Source organism: Procambarus clarkii, chromosome 94 (genome assembly GCF_040958095.1).
Source record: "Procambarus clarkii isolate CNS0578487 chromosome 94, FALCON_Pclarkii_2.0, whole genome shotgun sequence".
NCBI lineage: Eukaryota > Metazoa > Arthropoda > Malacostraca > Decapoda > Cambaridae > Procambarus > Procambarus clarkii.
Window position 1 is genome coordinate 8712663 of NC_091243.1, and position 21580 is coordinate 8734242.

At 35.4% G+C, this 21580-nt stretch overlaps 1 protein-coding gene across 5 annotated transcripts in view; it reads right to left on the reverse strand.

Annotated features, from left to right (window-relative positions):
* LOC123747310 (ral GTPase-activating protein subunit alpha-2) overlaps positions 1-21102 on the reverse strand; it is a 78698-nt gene extending 57596 nt beyond the window's left edge. For 4 of the 5 annotated variants that reach the window (XM_045729415.2, XM_045729413.2, XM_045729412.2 and 1 more), the window contains exons 1-15: positions 20848-21086; positions 18855-18965; positions 18576-18759; positions 18154-18400; positions 17865-18003; positions 16022-16151; positions 14751-14840; positions 13679-13853; positions 11968-12129; positions 11606-11766; positions 10277-10388; positions 9066-9188; positions 6696-6824; positions 6123-6264; positions 4292-4564 (exon numbers count right to left, since the gene is read on the reverse strand). In XM_045729415.2, the coding sequence (XP_045585371.2) occupies positions 4292-4564; positions 6123-6264; positions 6696-6824; positions 9066-9188; positions 10277-10388; positions 11606-11766; positions 11968-12129; positions 13679-13853; positions 14751-14840; positions 16022-16151; positions 17865-18003; positions 18154-18400; positions 18576-18759; positions 18855-18965; positions 20848-20956 (2287 nt within the window). In that variant the 5' untranslated portion in view covers positions 20957-21086. Of the gene's footprint in view, positions 1-4291; positions 4565-6122; positions 6265-6695; positions 6825-9065; positions 9189-10276; positions 10389-11605; positions 11767-11967; positions 12130-13678; positions 13854-14750; positions 14841-16021; positions 16152-17864; positions 18004-18153; positions 18401-18575; positions 18760-18854; positions 18966-20847 lie in introns of all 5 variants that reach the window. The other variant, XM_045729416.2, reaches the window with a different exon arrangement.
* Positions 21103-21580: the final 478 nt, after the last annotated feature.

A 21580-nucleotide genomic window follows, 5' to 3' on the forward strand; every position in this document is an offset into this window, starting at 1 on the left:
AGTTGAATTTTGTATGCTTTGTTTTCAGTTGAGAAGGGAGTGGTTGAAGGTCCTTTTCCAGTTTCTCTGGTATGCTGCCTGCCAACAGCTCTAGGATCATATGGTGCACTGCCCAGTGGCTCTGAAGAATCTATTGCTAGTCCAGTTCCTATTGTCTCAACTCTTTTGGTTCATGATGTCTTCCCCTCCTTCTCTTGAATTCCTTATTGATGAGTTAGCTCAAAGGATCCAACCAAGAGACCTTAGCTCAGATATAGAGCATTAAATAAATGTTTAAATGGACAACATTATCATGTACAGAGCAATATACTCATACAAGCTTATGTTATTTGAATTTCTGACTAAATCATGAAAATATTTACAATTCAATGAACAAACCAGACAGACAGACATAACCAGAGACAGAAGGGCAGAGAGACAGACATAAGAGACATAAAATGGCACAAACAGTCTACTGCATCCGACTGTGGAACGTGCATTATTCTGAGCAAAAAAAACAATGAAAGTCATAAGCTCCTAAACTGTCGATGCCTAAAGTGGCTAGATTCTAACGTGGCCAAGTTCTAAGGTGGCTAGATCATCAGATAATTCGGCAGATCCTAAAGTGGCCAGGTCCTAGATAATAAATAAAAAAAAAAAAGAGGTTAGCAATATGGTGTAAAACAACCATGACTAAAAGAAGAAACACATTTATACTAACAAAATATTCATAAAGCAAAATTGTTCATGCACACCCTCACTATTAGGGGTTCATCATGTTTAATAATACATAGTACATTTGTGATCCTTCGTACATAGTAGTACACGATCCTTCTGAAGATGTATTGATTAATACGAAAAGTATTTATGGAATTTCATGTCTTATGTTCCTTTGTGGTAAGACATTGTCATATTATTCACCACATGTTAATTTCTTCGTGATTTACACACACACAGTATGTCAGTTTGTCTGGTTCGTGATAAAAAGTCAACTTGGCCATCTTCATGTATGGACTACTATGTATGCAATATTGTTTCCCAATAGAAAATAACTGGATAAAAATAATTCCAAAAATAAAAATGATTGGATATCCAATTGCTTATAACAAAGGAGGCATGAGATCGTGTGCTGTGTCTTCAGCCTCCTAGCTCTTATCATCTCTCTTGACGTTCACCTTCGGTGTCATACATTTTTTTAAGCTGTGAATAGAAATGGCTTTGGCAAATTCTACTTTCAATCAAATCTCTTGCCAACCATTAAATGACAATGCCAATGTCTTGTCTTACTACAGACAAGTGTTGCAAAGAAGGGAAAAACAATCTTCAATGGATTGCTTCATTGTGAGAAAATCGAGCAGTAAGCCACAATTAAGTTCACTTCAGTTAAGTGAGAAGGTGGTGGAGGCCAAGACCGTCAGTAGTTTCAAAGCGTTATATGACAAAGAGTGCTGGGAAGACGGGACACCACGAGCGTAGCTCTCATCCTGTAACTACACTTAGGTAATTACACTTAGGTAATTACAACCAGGACCTAGTGGTAGACAGGCAAAACGTGCCAGAGAGTGCACTGCAGAAAAATCTTTACTGCCTGATGTTATAATGGAAGGGGACTCCCCTTCCAAACAGTAACACCTCTCCTCCTCCCCCCTCCTCACCATCTTCCATATGCCAACAGGAGTCATCAGCAAGGGTAAGTAATAACTTGAACATACTTTTGTAGTGTAGATTTGGATGAATTAGGTATAAAATTTAGTTTGAAGTGAGGTTTTTGGGTAGTCAGGAACGGATTAATTCAATTCCCATTATTTTTTATGGGGAAATTAGCTTCAGTTTACGAGTTTTCGGATTACGAGCTGTTTCCAGGAACAGATTAAACTCTTAAATCGAGGTACCCCTGTATTTGTGTATATGTATGTATGTGTGTATATAATATATGTGTATATTTATATATACATATGACAATGTCAGACCACGGAGGAAAAATGAAACAGGAATTTCCTTAAGTACTTTCGTACTGTATATTAAATACATCTTCAGAAGGTCCTTGACCTTCTGAAGATGTATTTAATATACGAAAGTACTTAAGGAAATTCCTGTTTCATTTTCCTCCGTGGTCTGACATTGTCACATTCTTAATCACATGTTTATTTTCGTGATATACACATATATACATATATATATATATATATATATATATATATATATATATATATATATATATATATATATATATATATATATATATATATATATATATATATATATAATATATATATATATAAAAATATATGTCGTACCTAGTAGCCAGAACGCACTTCTCAGCCTACTATGCAAGGCCAGATTTTCCTAATAAGCCAAGTTTTCATGAATTAATGTTTTTTCGACTACCTAACCTACCTAACCTAACCTAACCTAACTTTTTCTGCTACCTAACCGAACCTAACCTATAAAGATAGGTTAGGTTAGGTTAGGTAGGGTTGGTTAGGTTCGGTCATATATCTACGGTAATTTTAACTTCATTAAAAAACATTGACCTCATATATAATGAAATGGGTAGCTTTATCATTTCATAAGAAAAAAATTAGAGAAAATATAATAATTCATGAAAACTTGGCTTATTAGGCAAATCGTGCCTTGCATAGTAGGCTGAGAAGTGCGTTCTGGCTACTAGGTACGACATATATATATATATATAATATATATATATATATATATAATATACAGTAGAACCTCTATTAACGAGTTTAATCCGTTCTGGCACCGAGCTCGTTACCTGGAAAACTCGTCTTTGGAAACAAATTTCCCCATTTAAAATAAAGGAAATAAATTTAATCCGTTCCACTCCCAAAAACATCCATACTTGTATGACTTTTTTTTATGTAAATATAATACTGCACATGTAAATATAAATGTTTTGTTGTAGTGTTTTAATATTTACTTTACCTTATGAAGAGTAGTTGCTGGCTTGAGGGAGACGATGGAGAGGTGGGAAGGAGGAGAGGGGTTTTGGTGTGGAAGGAGAATCCACCTCTGAGTCAGGCGGACTCTCTCTTCTTGGGAATTTCACTCAAATTTCATTTCAAATGTCACACAAGGATGCGTTAGACCAGCACCAAATAAAAAACTACGTTGATTACACTCGTTGTGTCAACAATATAATAGTCTTACCACGAAGATACAATACAATGCCGTTTTCTCAAATAGGCAATGTGATTATTAAAGAAAACGGAAATTTCATGGCAAACATGTATACAATCCCCAAGTCGATTGGATAAGAATTGGATTTTATAGAAATATTTTCTCAAATGATGCTTGAGCGCGGTGTTTGGGTGCATTCAAGAGAAAAAAAGTGTGTTACGTTCAAGCGACATATACCTGAGAAAACGATAACACTTTCATAAAGTGTTATCACAAAGTGATAAATTAATTAAACATTTTCACACACTGGGTTGTCACTGCTTTATCAGGGCAGCTTTTCCAAGAATGCGTTCACCTTTTCAAACATTCCAAACACTTCCCTGATCTCAGTGGAAGAGGCAGCATCCTCCCTTACCTCCTCATTCCCTTACTAATGGTGTAAATTGTTGATGAGGACCTGCCATACTTCCTTGTGAGATCAATCACACAGACACCACACTCATGCTTTGCTATAATTTCCTTCTTGAAATCCATAATAATTGTGTCTTTCTTCCTCTTGAAAACACTATCTTTAGCAAGCAGCTTCTTTGGAGACATCGTGTGTTACAAATTGTAGTCGCAAAACCACTAAAAACCCAAAGAAAAGCTCAAATAAATCCAGAGGGATGCTTGTCGTGTGAGATACAACAACAACACTGGCGTCGGAGGCGTCCGAGAATTTGCGAGAACCCGCGAGACGCTAGGAAGCGCCATGTGGTTTCACTCGTTAATAGAGGCGAGCTCGTCAATAGAGACAAATTTGCTGCGAGTGGCTTGCTCGTTACTGGAAAAACTCGTTAATAGAGCCACTCGTTAATAGAGGTTCCACTGTATATATATATATATATATATATAATATATATATATATATAATATATATATATATATATATATATATATATATATATATATATATATATATATATATATATATATACATATATATATATATACACACATTATATATATACTGTATATGACATAAATAGTAAACAGAAAACAAAATTATATACATCTAATATCTGAAATCGTCATGTTCATTCAGAAAGTACATTAAGACACCAAAAATTTACCCATTGGACCAAAAAAAAAAAAAATTGAAAAGCATAAATGGAGAAGGCACATAAGCACTTACCATGTGAACGCGCTCGGCCTGGTCTCCTCCTCACTATCAAACTTGACTCGGACAATGAGCGTGTGAGTCGTCTGCCAAGTCCTGGGTGGGAGGAGTGATGTGTATGGAGATGGTGATCATGGTGGTGACTATGTGAGGAATGAGAGTGGTCACCAGAAGGGTGGTGTGGAGACAGTTTAGGACTACTGCCATTGCCACCAGCACCAGCTTTGAGAGACCCCCCGCCGACGCTTCCACAACGCTTTCGGGAAAATGGACTGCGATCGCTGCTCCCTGTTGAGTATTTGTATTTTGAATAATAAAGTACACATTGACATGATAAATTAACAATAAGAGTTCATTAAATTCTTAAACACCATTTTCTGTAATAAATTTGTAACATGCAAATTTCTACATTGCTCCTTTCCTGTATGTTATTCTTATATTTGAAAAACTCATTCTCAGTAACATTATATCAAAATTGTATACCAATAACATAACCTCATTTCTCCTTCAAACATTTTCACTGTGAATCTTCATCTCAATTTACAATTTATGAATTCAAATCTTCATAAAATATAAAAATCCCCTTTTCCAGTGGAAGAGAAATCGTTTCTTTGTTGTCCATGACATTATTAAATAAAAATTATTGCCACCCATCTTCCTTGGACAGCAACTAGAAAAAACTGTCTTAACAAGGGGGAAAAAATGCAGGAATAATATACATGTACATATATGACACATGTCATATTTAGACTATTTTGGTCAAGAGCTTTACCGTAGTGTCGTAACTTTATGTAACTCATTTTTATACGTCACACGTTTCTTAAATTAATACAAATGCTGAAGATCCTAATTATTATTATTCCTGCAGTTTCTCAACACTTATGATAAAGGTAACATCAACATACTGGCATCTCAACATTACTTCCTCACCTTCTACTCCATTTAATTAAACTGATTATCTTAATTCATAATTGTACAAGTATTTATATTTATAATTGTTTCCAACATAAAGTTGGAGAAATTTGATTTACCAATGAATTACATGCAAAATAAATAACAGAATTAAAATTGTGGGACAAATATTACACAAAAAGTTTAGTTCAAGTTATTTACCATATAGAGATATGATACTGTATATATCACAAGCACTGATACAAAATATATATAAACAGTATAAATAAAAATATTGCCAAATATATCCGGTTCAACATCAACAACAGTTTCAGGGTCCAGCCTGCATCAAACTTCCCCTGAACACAGTTCATGACTCCAGGGCTCATGACATGACTTTGATAACGTTTAGATTGTTTTGTTTTTTTCTTTCCTGTAGACCTATCAAACCCTTATATGCATCACTCATTATTTAAGTAGTAGTTAATTACAGTCAAGTTAACATTTGTAGCAAAGTTAAATTGTCAGTGATGAAACTGGCATGTTTTGAGCACTCCCTTGATGAACAATTTAACTTATTAAGGTCTCATAGTCTCATAAGATAAAGTCTCACAGTTCACAATCATACAAAACTGAGACAATGACTTAAATAATTGCACTTTGACCCAATGTTAAGATAACTAAATCCAGAAAAACATAGTGTGACATTTGTTCTGAAAGTCAGATCTCTGATGGGAACTAAAAAGGTGACATGCAGACCTGAGAATAAGACAAAATACCTATCACATGACAACCCTGGAATTTCTCTGCCTAGAAGTTTACTTCATTTGGATAATATGACTAGAATGAAATAAAATAATTACAGCACATTTGCTAAACTTTTAAGTGTAAACACTTTCTTCTAGACATCAAACCATCAGGCCCCAAAAAAGATGGCCCAGGCTAAGACACTCACCTTGGGTGCTAACATTGTCTCCCTGTGACTCCTCCTGTAGGTGAGACAGTGTAGAAGGCCCAGCATTGTGATTATCTGGAGCATGAACCTGACGTTCCATACGAACACTACTCCAACTTCGAGCAAAACTGCTTCTGACAGACTGAAGCCCAAAAGTAACATTTAGTATCAGAGCAACCAGTAATTAAACACATCTAAAAACTTCAATATATTTACTTATTAATAACAAAAATTTAAGATTTAAAAACTTGCACATTGACTTATGCAATTTTTTAAACTCAAAAACATTTCTGACAGATATACTCCATTTTGCTTCAGTATTCTGTAGATCTTTAAATAAAGGTGTAAATTCCTTATAATTTACAATTCAAGTGGGTTACTATATCACCTATAATAAACAAAACAGACAAAAATAAACAATTATTGTGGCAAATTCTGATTTGCCATTCTTATCTATTCTTATCCAGTTTCTTCGTGAACCTAATATCACCTCTCAATTTAGTGCAAGTGTGCAACAGAAATTGATAGAAATGCACCATAACACTGCATTATTAATCCATAAACAGTACTTACATCTAGTCCTGTTAATTTGGTTCCCCTTTTAATTAAACGACGTTCTGTCACACGCTCCAAAGGAAGATTATTGAGCTCTAGACCATACACGTGTCGAGCCAGCACACGTGTTAGAGTATCCAATGTTTTCTGAAACAAGCATTTTATTAGGAAAAAAAGAATTTTAAACAAATTTATAACATTTAATCTGCATAAGCTTATTATTAGTTCCACATTTGTTGATTTTATTTTTAACACAGGTGGGTACAAGAACAAGAAACTTCTGACTCCTTTTAGCTATTGGTAAGCTTTGCTCACTAGTTTCCATTGAACATGACCTGACAATCGATTTACAACAGATTTACAATTACAGTACTGCTGGGTGAACAGTGGGGAACAGTAAAGCATCGGGACCTAATCAATCCTTCCTGACCAAGACTCAAGGCAAAACCAAATGGCTCACAAGGAGCAGGGTGAGTGTGTTACTACTGCTGTTGCTATCAGGGGTGAAAACACTCAAAGAGGCAAAAAACATCTTTTAATATATGAGCCAAATCATCCTCCTCATTTCATATTATCATTCTTTCATTACCAGTCTTTTGACATAGACTTTTTATATAAACAAAAAACTTCCCATACTACTGGAACTTTTAATACTATATATAATTTTTAAGTGCGAATAATCATTTATCTTCTCAAATTAATCCTTATTAGCTTTACAAATTCCATAGCCTTTTCTCAATGTAAATTTTTGCTGACCTTCACATTAAAGGCAAAATGATGCTTTCCTATAGTATGAATTAAGATACATACTCCAGAAATCTAAACTTATTTCTATGATCAGAACTCTCCTAATATAATACCACACGATTATGTCTTAGAATACAGTACCTTTGTGGATATTTTCTTAATACTTGGGCTTTCTTCCCTTAATGGTAATTTGGATATTCAGCACTGAACTATATTCATTCAAATGAATTTTTGCCTCGGATTTCTCATGATATCGGCTGACAAATCAACATCTTTCTTTGACATATTCCTTTACTAACCTTAAATTAAACAAAATTTATATTTATTTATTATATATATATATATATTTTATATTATATATATTATATATATATATTTATGCGTGGTTTCCTCCGAGGCTATGGGTCCCCCTTCTTCCAGCTAGAGGTGGTACTCCCTTCTATATATATATATATATGTCGTACCTAGTAGCCAGAATGCACTTCTCAGCCTACTATGCAATGCCCGATTTGCCTAATAAGCCAAGTTTTCCTGAATTAATATATTTTCTCTATTTTTTTTCTTATGAAATGATAAAGCTGCCCATTTCATTATGTATGAGATCAATTTTTGTTTATTGGAGTTAAAATTAACGTAGACATATGACCGAACCTAACCAACCCTACCTAACCTAACCTAACCTATCTTTATAGGTTAGGTTAGGTTAGGTGGCAGAAAAAGTTAGGTTAGGTTAGGTTAGGTAGGTTAGGTAGTCGAAAAACAATTAATTCATGAAAACTTGGCTTATTAGGCAAATCGGGCCTTGAATAGTAGGCTGAGAAGTGCGTTCTGGCTACTAGGTACGACATATATATATATATATATATATATATATATATATATATATATATATATATATATATATATATATATATATATATATATATATATATATATATATATATTTAATTTTATCCCAATAATGAATAGCCATCATCAAGACAACAACCAAATTCATTTGGTTGTGAAAATGCTGTGGAAAAAAACAAACAGGCTTTTACAGTATTTAATTGTATGAGTTTCTCGGCCAGAGTAATCACAAAACTGAGTGATACTCCTCAGGCGTCTCAAATGCTCTCAGTGAACCAATGACAGTTTAGCCAATTCTTGATAAAAACTGCATAAAAAGAGGCTCACTGCTAAAAAATTCCACAAGCTGTAATGCGTAAGTATATACAATACGTCTACATCAAATTAAAATCAATTATAAACTTATAATTAAAAGCAACATTATAGTTAGAAGAATATTGCATACAAACAAGAGGTGATAATTGGAATATACATGTCATGTTGTAGTGTACATTGTCATATTGTACTACTGTACAGTCATATTGTAGTATCGTATATATTTATATTGTCATATTGGAATTTACAAGTCATACTGTATGGCAAAATTACACTAGTGAATGCAGGACACACAATATCTAACTTTATTAAAATATACCAACAAAGCTTTTGGAAAATAAATATTTCCAGTAAGAATAACAACAAAAATGCATGACACATGGAAAACTCTCCATCAACTGCTGCTTTGATAATGACACTGCCTAGTTGTGCCACAATATCAGCCATTACACAAATATGAACGGATATCTTCCTTACCGCCCACTCCTTGATCAGCTCATCCCAGTGTGTGAGTGACGCCAGAGTTAGCAGCAGCTGGTCCCATAGCTCCCCAGATATGGCAACGCTCAAGTTAGCTTTTATCCATGACACAATAAGAGTCTGGAAATAATAATATATATTTACAGTTTAAAAGTATCTTGCATAAAAGAAAATAACAAACATATAAAACGTTATCTCTCACAATATCATAAAAGGTGATGGTTTTATACCTACAAAATTCTCTGAAGAATTGGCAGGGGTTATCTTGAGGTTACTTCAAGATGATTTCGGGTCTTAGCATCCCCACGGCCCGGTCCTCGACCAGGTCTCCTTTTTGTTACACACCCCCAGGAAGCAGCCCGTAGCAGCTGTCTAACTCCCAGGTACCTACTTTACTGCTAGACGAACAGGACCATCAGGGCAAAAGAAACTCTGCCCGTTTGTTTCCGCCTCCACCGGGGATCAAACCCAGAACCTTAGGACTACAAATCCCGAGCGCTGCCCGCTCAGCTGTCAGGCCCCTTAGACAAACTAAAGACAGGGCAGCTAAAAACAAACTATTTAGCAAAGATGGTACACAAACAAGGGGACACAGATGGAAATTTAGTACCCAAATGAGCCCCAGAGAGATATAAGAAAGAATTTTTTCAGTGTCAGAGTATTTAACAGATGGAATGCACTAGGCAGTGATGTGGTGGAGGTGAAACTCCATGCACAGTTTCAAATGTAGATATGATAGAATCCAACAGACTCTTGTACCTGTACACCAGTTGACTGACAGCTGAAAGGTAGGACCAAAAGAGCTGAAGTTCAACGCCAGCAAGCACAACTACGCGAGTACACAAAATTTAATTATAAAATAAATAATTACATTTAATAAATAATATAGTTCCCACTCTCCCTCCCTCATTAATGCAAACACTTAAGACATTTTGCACAAATAATAATAATGACAAAAATTACTCTGTCATTTCCTATATTATCACAGAGCAATATGATGTCCTTGAAAAAAGGGACACCCTAAATAAATAGATCTTCGAACAATTTCCCCTCATGAACAGGTCTATACAAAAGTACTGATATATGCAGGGACTACCCACCTGTATGGTGAAGAAATAAATCCCAAGATGAAATTTTTGTTTCCATCTGTCCTATATTTTGTGAAAAGCGAACAACTACATACAATACCAATTCATGAAGCAACCAACCTGAAAAAGAGCCGAGGCAAAGCGTCCCCCTAGGGAATCCTCTTTGTGCGTGGTGGGCCGTCCACACAGAGTTTGTGAAGTAACGTGAAGTAGCACCACTAGTAATTGTTCCCTGTAATAAAATAATAAATAGTAGACTGTTGTCAATAATTATATACCACACCAATACAAATAAGCACTGAAATTTTATAATCCTTAATTAAGCTAACAAGATTGATTGAATTATTAATTGAAGCTAAACTGTGGATAGTAAATGTCCAAACTTGAAAAGTGAGTATTAATATTTCAAAAATTATTACTCCATTAATATTTGATATTACAAAAATAGGTATATTAAAGTTAAGATTAGGTTTGGCAAGGTGAGGAAGTAGCTAGAGACAATGGAAATGAGGTCCCCGGAGACGGTTTAACAATATGAAACACATGCCAGTGGAAAGAACAATCAAAATGCAATGCTTAAGGAGCAGAATATGATCCAGATGGGCAGTTAAAGTGAAAGAACCATTAAAACAAGGCAGGACACTACCAAAAGGTACAATCAAAACATATAAATGAATGCAAGTACCAGTTTACATGAGAAAATGATACTGCAAATGGCAGTATAGATTTCACTTGAGAAAATTTGAGAGGACAGTGAGCAGTGATGATGTGGTATAAAAAGTGTGGGAGAATCTGTTCAGAAACGAGAACTTGAGTTGAAGGATACACATAAGAAATAGCTATGTTATTGTTTGATCAAAGCCATCTCTGTTGGACAGGAAGTATAGAAAATGAGCAAAAACAGTCGAATCATCTATGTGAAATACAAAATTTGATATTTTTCAAGCACTGCAATATCAAATGAGTAAGGTAGTTTCATTGTAAAATAGAGAAAGAAGAAATGTTTAGTAATGACATTTAAAATAGCAATGCATGAAATAGTGTTAAGTGGAAAGAATGTACATGTATCAAATGAGCTACTAGAGCACACGCCAGGTTCTAAGCAGGAATTTGTTCCCAGAATCTTCCTCTTGAACCAAATTATACAGAATTTTATTAAATATTGTATGAGCAAAATATAATATTTACCCCCCAAAATTTGCATGCAAACACAAATTTAATACCAGTAGTGCATATATATACCAGTAATACTTTAAGCCAAAATGTTTTATGGCATAATACACTGTAAAATACATAGCATATGTATATTTTGATCATATAAGTGTACAAAAACAAAAATCTTTTTCTCTACTTTCTTTGCTTGGTTAATCTTTATATGTATTTTTATTCTCATTATATTCAGTTTTCTTGCCTGGACAATATATGCACATGAAAAACTGTTTTATTTACCATGTTTTCTGCTCCATGCGAGTATTCATGACCATGTATCGATAGATATTCAGTACATGCTTGCACACCTCTACTTGTTCATCAAGGAGACGTGGATAGTCTGGTGAAACTTCCAGGAGGAACACGTTTGCTGCACTTGTTATGAAGATTTGTAGAACATTCTGTGGAAGTTACTAGTACATTAAAATCTTTTCAGCTACTGTCATTTCATTTAATGTATCACTGTTTGGAATCTATGAGTAATAGGAATTGATGACACTTTAAAAATGCTGTAAACTTGAACCATAAAAAGTTAGTCACTGAATATTATTTCCACATCTAAAATAATATCTTAAATCAAACGTGTACAGTATCATTCATACCTGAAGCCCTGCCCGAATATGGATGTCTTTATTGACAGCTCCAAGATAAGATTCATTGCGCAAACGTCTCTGTGTGTTATTTTCTTGTGCAACTGCTGCATCTTCTCTTGGACTGGTTCCTCCTTCCAATGGTTCCAACATAAAGGGTGGCATCTCAGGAGCCTGAAGATGATATAGTTATAAAAATAGTTAAATTTTTCTAATTGCAATTCAGCAAAACACCATTTAATAAATGTACTGTGTCTGTATGTTTGCTTCCTTGTTCTACCTCTTACTTATAGAGGTGATCTTTCTGTACAGTTATCACAAGAAAGCACATTCAACCTCAGTTTTGAAAAAAAAATTTAAAACCTTTGCTTAAGAAGCTACATAATGGCTTAGCTTTCGTATACGCAAAACAGTCATTTCTTGCTTGTCTTGGAAAACAAAGAGGTGTGGAAAGGGGCGAGGACTGCCTTAGCAACCATATGCAAGTGGAGAATGTAGGAAGGGAGGAAAAGAAAAAAAGGAGGCACAAAACTCAGAAGAAGTACGGCATTGCTTATTGGGAGAATACTTAAAACTTGTTATCTCGGAGAGGGAATCAAAGCAGAGCCACATACCGAAACCTTGACAGAATGGTAGGAAAGTATATCTGGGCAGATATAACTAGGGTATCTAGGTGTAACAATGTTTGCATTACAGGCGAGTAAAATTAGTGAAATTAGTTCACGACCACTTTCATGAACAATATACTGTACTGTATCGTGAAGCCAACATGGAAAATTAATTATTAGTCCTGTCAAATAGGCACACACTAGTACATACTATCATCAAAACAGGAGTACATTATTGAATAGTGACTATGAAGAAATAGTTTAATATAGCAAAGAAAAGTTGTGCAAGAGAAAGCTCTGTTAAAAGTACCAAATTTCTGCAAAGCTGATAATAATGAATTGGAGAGTTCCTTAAGGAAAGTAAATTGGGTAACCCTGAGCACAGTTGGGGAGCTTGAAGTACTTTTCAACATCGTCTCAGTGATGGTGAGGAGTACATAACATTAAACTAAAAAAATTTAGAAACAGAATACCTGTATTCACATGATATAATGCTGGCACTGCACAACTCCAGCTGCTTGTGACTAGTAAAGCACACACACTACTTGCAATTAAGATCATGAAAATAATGAGAAACACATTATCAACAGCACAGTGGTCTACGTCCTCGGATCATAACTGAGGGACTGGAATTTATTCATCAGGCAGGACAGAAATGGTTGGGCACATTTCATTTCACTTGATGCCTCTGTTAAAAAAGCTACAAAACAGATATCTGGGAGAGGGAATTATCAGGGGAAAGCACCTAGCCATTACGACTACATAGCACTTGGAAGGGGGTCAGGATGATGATTTGGGATTGGGATGGGGGGAAAGGAATGGTGGCCAATCACTTGGATGGTCAGGGATTGAATGCCGACCTGCATGAAGCGAGACTGTCACTCTACCGTCCAGCCCAAGTGGTTGGACCCAGATATCTGGGAGTTAGGTAATTGTTGTGGGTTGCATCTTGGGGTGAGGTCAGCAGTTAGGGGTAGGCCTAGGAGGACCAAGATAAGCCTAAGTACAGACTTCCTGTCCCCAATAACAGGAATTATAAGATAGCAGCGATGAATAAGCAGATAATTTCAGAAGTAATCAATACTATTACAAATAAAAGAGCATATAATACTTACATTCATTTGTATCCAGTCTTTATATGTAAATATGACAGTTTTCATGATTGATGCATAGCGAAAACTGAGACATAAAGCCTGACGAAACAGTTCGTGGATGAAGTTAATGTTTTCCCGTGATGAAAAGATGATGTCTCGAACCATGATACCATCTTCATTTGAGCTCCCTTCATCACTGGAACAAATTACAGAGTAGTTATATACCTCATGTTTATTATATTATGCATACAGTAATTGTTCATACAAATTCCTTCAGCTTTTCATTTAATTTATATAACAAAGAATGTTACAAAACCTAGAGCTAAAGATACACTATCATTATTACTATCATCACAGTTACTCAATTGAGTTAAAAAAATTAATATTATTATAATTTTGGTTAATTCATATTTCCCCAATTTTCCACTTTAGTGCAGTGGAAACGAGGAAATTACAGTAGTGGAACAAAAGGTGCATTTATTATTATTATTTTTATTACAGTGGGGCCTGGCTTGAATGCAGTAAATGGAGCAGAGCCGAGTCATTACATACAGGATTTCTTTCGATAAACCATGCCCTTGACAAGGTGTCTCGGTTTTGATTAAGCCGAATAATACAAGTTACATGGTAATTACTGAAGACTTTTGATGAAACGCTTTTTTAAATATTTGCCAAAGAATTTGACACGTTAATTTGGAGAAAATGTAATAGACCACATATGGGAAAAGCAATTACAAAGATTTCTTCAAGTTTTTTTTACAAACTTCTCATCATATTACAGCATCATTTAAAACCGCATGAAAAAAAAATGAACTGGACCGGCATGAAAACTAGCATAATATCTTCCTTTGTATTTCTGGCCAACTAATTAGGCCTACTATCAAAAGACTACAATGCCATATAAGGATAAGTTAGATGGCAGGCAGGAAGAGAAGTATCGTATTTGACACCAACACCATTCACTTCAATGAACATAGTGGCTCATCTCTGAATTCTGCATACTTGTTAACAAAATAATGACAACACTGTACGATCATTAAACATCCTTTAAGGCAGGAGATTCAAGTGTGATATACATAAAGAGGCAATTTACGTGACATAAAAGGCTGATGTGATGGAGTCTTGGTCACTGGTGCTTCCTTCTTGCGCATCACCATGACCAGAACGTCGACCATCTTCTTCCCTGTAGAAATAACCCATACAAGTTAAACCTTTCGTTGAAAGTTATCAACTAGAACAAATAATAAAATCAATATGCAGATGAAGAATCACAATAACGTGGCTGAAAAATGTTGACCAAACCACACACTAGAACGTGATGAGACGACGACGTTTCAGTCTGTCCTCTACTATCAAGTCGAGTGTGATCGACTTGATAATGATCCAGGACAGACCGAAACGTCGTCATCTCTTCACGTTCTAGTGTGTGGTTTGGTCAACAATAAAATCAACTCAAAAATATCTTTATTATAAATAATATGATAAATTTAATTACAGTGAGAACATAATGCATTATTGATAAAACTGAGAAACTCATTCACTGCCTTAAAATATGCACAAGCAAGATAAAAGAATGAATCATGGGAAAATGAAGGGACCAAGTCTTTTCAATATCTTCACATCACATGTAAGGGGAATTACCAACAGACTGATGTCTTCATGAAGAAACATGAGAAGTTCCTTAAATCCTGATCAGCCAGTCTGCCAAGACAAACAGCCTGACCGATCAAGTGCAGAATATACTGTAACTGAACTGTCCATATTTCTCTATGCAGTGTAATGCATTCATATAATATTTTAGTGACTAATTTAAAGGCAACTAAACAAAATCAATAAAATGCCTAACGTACCTAAGTTACAATAACACACACGAGTAAAATATGGAACAGGAGCATGTCATGGAACAGGAGCATGTCATGGAACAGGAGCATGTCATGGAACAGGAGCATGTCAAGATTACCGTCATACAGTAATACAATACTGTATCTGCCCATTCCAGTCTTGCAACATGAGATGAGGCTGAGAGATGGATATTTATAGAGAAACATCACCATCATTACCCTCATTTTTCCACTTCACAGGGAGAGCGAGGTATGAGCCCAAAGGAATTAGGCAAGCAGTATTGGAAAAGATAATGTTAAAATACTCAACAAAACACCCACCCATCCTCTATATCTTTCCCATTACAAATCATCCTTTGTCATAACAGGCATGCAGGAATAAATTATAAATGAATATCATAGAAAAGTAAGCCAGTTTAGTACAAAAAGCCACTTAGGCCTTGATAAGTACAGTATTTAAACAAAATACTGTAATACATTGTGTTGGGAAACTACTAAATTAAAATAATAAAGAACTACTCACCCTACAGATGACACCGATTGTGCACTGCGCTGTGAGGTAGATATGACAAACTTCCGCACCCACTCCACGACTGCCACTTGACAAGTGCCATAGGGGCTTAATCCTGGGCTGCTACGAAGTTCTGGTAACTCTGGAAATTTAACATATAATAATATGAATTAAAATTATAAAAATATACATAATAAAAATATACAATACACCGTATAAACTGTTCTAAACATTTTATATATAAATACTGTTAATATGAGACAGCAATTTCAGTCTTTCATATCTTTAAACGTAAATAAAATCCAGCTAATCAGAACTCTGCACACGTTTTCCCAACATACAGGAAAGCATCACATTAAAAAAATCAAAATAAAAATTCTTCATGCAACAAAATCGTAACATTTTGATCTTCTTTGTGTCCACTACTGCACCTCTGCCTAATTAACTATAATTAACGTGACTACTCACTTCTTCCTCCCACTGCCACAGTCATGTATTGTTTATAAGGAGCAATACAACAGGTCTTCCACTGTAAACAGTACTGGTATACTAATAAATAATAACCATAAAGGTTTGACCTTCAAGATTTCATTCCTTAAAAGAAGCAGCACTTTAAAATAAATTCTGAACATTCACTTCATCATTTGTTCCACTATAAGCAGATGTCTATACAACTGAGAATCTCTAGGAGAAGGATTTTGAGTTATATAAGAGAAATAAGCCTACTGGGGTCAAAATCTAGTAAACATGGATTGTAAGAGAAGGGGTATAACTGTTAGGTTTTCCATAGGCCGTATTTTCAAACATTTTGTGTGTTTTATTAGATCAGAAATCTTTGTAGATGTAGAAAAGCAACATTTGACTCAGCCTTTACTCTTTACTTGCTACAAGGTTACTATCAGGAAAGTAAATGACTGGTATTGAACAGTGTTTTTTCCAAATAATTGTTAGCAGTTCCTACTCTTCAACTGATCCTTAGTCTTATTTTTTTTGGTCAAACACCGAGCCTTTGGTTAATAGAAGTGCACAGTGGATTGTGATCATATAGAAACTATGATGCTTCCTTATTGTCTTGTCATGTTTTCTAATCTTTCTGCAAATACACAGATTGTTAACATCTATGTCTGATGATTGCCTTCAGGATCTTAAATGACTAACGCTCAGTAATAGTGCTCTTCCATCAATAACTAAGTGACATACAATGCAAATTTTCTCTGCAGTTTCTCTCAAGAAGACATAAATTGAAGATTATAGTAAGATTGTTGTACCTTTCCATTTGATGCCAATACCTCTCTTACGTGTTTCAACTAACATTTTGCCATTCATGAACCTCACAAAAAACTGTACTGTATAGTGATTATGGCAACCTCCTTTTAAACCACCAGCATTCTCATACAATCATTTCAAGTGTCTATGACTAATGGCACTCCATATCTTTGTTGATACAGTAAATGTATTATATCTAACGCACTGACAAGTAAGTTTTGTTGCTTTAAAACATTTCTGATTTACTATTAAGTGGCATGAGTTCTATGTTTGTACTTATTTAGAAAGTTACTGATGCAAGTCAAGACCTTTTTAATTGGTACCCAGAATGAAGACCAACTCCCAACATAAATATTTGTTCACATTGTAACCATTCACTTCCAATACAATTTGCTACCATTCTCTTATTTACAATATTGTACTGCTATATTCCTGCTAAAGTACCTTTCAATTATAGCTCTGCAACTACTGAAAAATACAAATGTTGGTTTGCCTGACATTCATAAATGTTGTAAAAGATTTTATGCACCAATTCAATTCAATGAGCAGCTTTTAAAAGTTCCAACTGTCCATAAAAATATAATCTTACCTAGATTTGGTTTATACAGGGAGTTCGAAGAAATGAAACTAGGGAAGATATGCGGCATGTACCACATTCGGAACATGTTAAACAGGTACGAAAATGATTTGCTGTGCAGTGTACGATCTTGCCACTCAATCCTTCGTACCTGAGCATCAAACATTATAAAATAGCATTAATATATAATAAATTATTATATGCTCTAATATATAACACTAAAAATTACCCCCCAAAAAACACACACATACACAAAATTGTGTTTCAATTTTTACTTGTTAATTTCAAAAGCTCTACATACCTGTGTAACCATGAAGTCTAAAAGTGACCTAAGTAGATATGATGATAGATCATCTGGTGGTGTTTTCTCTGTGCTGGGTGGAGGGATAACTGGTGATGGTTCCAAACTTGTAACTCCCCCATAGCCCAGGTCAGGGGGAAGGGATGAAGGAGGTGGAACTGGGAACCCTGGTACCAATGAAGCAAACATGCGATCCATTTCTGGCGTTTTCGACTCTCCAACAATCATGTACCAGATCACAAATAATCTGTTAAGATTACATTTAATTATTCTTGGGTGGTACTTGGCATTGGTAGGATACATGTAATAGTATAAGCAATGTAAGAGACACTTAGAAAATGCTTAAAATTATACAATATGTGCAAAATATATCAAGTGACAGTTATTTAAATTGCACTATACTACACAAGAAAAGGTTTTACCGCATGGCATCTCTCCGTAGCCGCACAATGTTCCCAGGGTGAAGGATTTTTTTGAAAATGTGTGTAAGGGCATTGCACTGCCATCGCTTCTCAAATCTCTCTGGTAGAAGGCAAAGAAGGCGGTCCAAGACATATAATGAGCACTCTAGATCCTCTTTATGACTTTTCTGTACTGCAAATGTTCCTGAAATTACAAAAATGAACAGAAAATTAGTTATAAAAATTTTAATAGACTAGACACAAAAACACTTATAGACAATACGTGGACATATCTCTCACCTTTTTGTTTTAGATTTCCCTCGAAGATGATGAATGCTTCATAGAAGACTTGAAAAACTGGGCTGTAATTAGTATCTAAGAAAGACTTCAACTCCCCAGCATCTGTGTTGTCTAAAAGAAAAAAAAATATACAAGTTACAGGATAGAACATACATCACATGGAAATGTACTCTATACAGTACAGTGTTTTACTGATTAACTGCACATTCTGGCATACTCTTTTGAAAGAATTTTGAACCAGTATAATAAAGTTGCTGTATAGTTACACTAGTTCTCATTCCCTGTCAGCAAGTGGAATGCATTGAAGGAAGAGGTTACTGAAGCTAGTTCTTTCCATAACATTAAGAAAAAATATGATGAAAATGTTAATTAATGACGAGACGTAATTAGTGTGTCGGGTATAAACAGCTAGGAGACAGGGCATAAAGTGCCAGATCTCACTCCTCTGTAGTCACTGTAAGCGCTTGTAAGAAAAATTTTGAACTCACAGTTATTGGTTTCCTTTCATTAGACAAAATATTCAATTTTTTCTCAAAATGCAAAAGATTTCATTAAGATACACTGTATAGGAATTCTATAACAGATTTTAAGTATTTAATCAGAGAAACAGATATATATATACTGTATACCAGTATCTTGATAAAAGATCAACCAATTAGAATTTTAACACTGTTCCATACTGTGGCATAAATAAATATGCAGTTTAGTAAGCCAAAAAAATTAAAATCCTTTTAAATGCATTCTAGCAATTATAGACATCCACCCAAAACAAACCAGAATAAATAGCCACCAGAATAACAAACCAGTAGGGGAGAAATACTGTTAGGTCAGTTCCTTCGGGCCCTGGAAATCCCCTGCAGGTTCGGTGGTCCTACGAATATCCCCACCAATTCTGCACTCGCCTGTTTCGTCTCGCTAGCTTTCTGGTTGCTTTCCCGGTGGTGGAATATAAATAAATGCTACTGCTCTCTGTGCCTCTGTGAGGAAGCCAGATTCTGGCATTGGTCCCCACTAGGCCTATACAACTCCACACCTAATGTTACCTAGCAGTTGGTACACTGTCAGTAATAGTAACTTTGGAGAGAGAGGTATTTTATCAAATCACCTCATTCTTTGGGGCACACGTGAGGAACACAAATGAGAACAAGCCTGAACGGTCTCCAGGCATCTAGGCTTTTCTAGGCTTTCCCTAGAAAAGTAACTATCATTTTCTTGAGATCATGCACTGAATCATGGAAAAATTATCATTATATAGTAATATTTGTTCTAATAGGTTTATAATAGATATTTTTCATATTTCCATATTGTGTATTTTTTAGCATATTTGAGAGAATTTCTGTAATTTTTGTAGTTTCATTCTAGGCACTGGATTTTTTGGCACTAATATTTGCCAACTGGTGACAGTCTGGAAACTGGTAGCTGCATCTTAGGCCTATTAATGGAGTTATTGAGCTGGAGACCTTTGCTCTAAGAAATCATTAGTATTAGTCAAGATTTCATAAGTTAGGTCAAATTTTGACATCACCCGTTATAGAAATTTCACATTTGTTCTACTTAAGACAATATGCACTGTTCCTTCCCCCAAGACGAGACCCTTGGGGTGAGGGACGATTGTGAAAATAGTGACATATTAACCCTCTCCTAACATAAAACCCTAAGAGTAAGAGAAGATTGTGAAATAGTGATGTATTAACCCTCCCTCAAGACAAGACCATTGGGGTGAGAGACGATTGTGAAAACAGTGACATATTCACCCTCCCACAACACGAGACCTTTAAGGTGAAAGAGGATAGTGAAAATAGTAATGTATTAACCCACCACAACACGGGAACCCTTAAGACGAGAAAGAATAGTGAAAATTGTTACATATTCACCCTCCCACAACACGAGACCCTTAAGGTAAGAGAGGATAGTGACCATAGCGACGTATTCACACGAGACCCTTGAGGTGAGAGAGAGGATAATGAAAATAAACACATATTTCCCCCCTCACCCAAGACAGTCCGCAGATGTTTAAGACGGGTGGGCGTATCTCGCTTAGTATCCAGACATTTGCTAAGACTCTTCTTTACATCCGACGATGTGGCGTTCTTCTTGAACATGTTTCACTTTTCATAGTAGGTGTTGGAGGTGACGAAGGCCGCAGGAAGCACCCAAACTGAAAGATGACCTAAAAATACGCGATAATCACAGTACACAACAGAGCTTCCCAAACACTTCGCTCGAACAAGAACTCCGACCAAAGCCTATTATTTTACATTTTAACTATTAAAACCCCACCCTCTATACTTTTTAATGTTTCGATTACTCTTTTATTGCAAGTTCAGGTTTTTTTGGTGTGTGATTTGTTAGTAAATGGAGTAGTGTCGGCAGTGCTTAATTGGGCGAGAAGGGATGGTCAAATGCGCCTTTGATGTGAGTGGATCCAGACGTCTACGGAATTACAAAACGGATTGTGTCATGTATTTGGCCTCTGGCACTTATGTCAGGTTCTGCTGCTCATGACAGACCTTGGTATTAATGATAATTCCTGGCGTTCGTGACAGATCCGGTCGTTCATGACACATTTTGGTGCTCATGTAAGGTCCTTGTAATGCTCATGACAGACCTTGATATTAATGATAATTCCTGGCGTTCATGACAGATTCTGTCGTGCATGACACATTTTGGTGCTCATGCCAGGTCCTTGTAATGCTCATGTCAGGGTTTCCTAATGCTCATGCCAA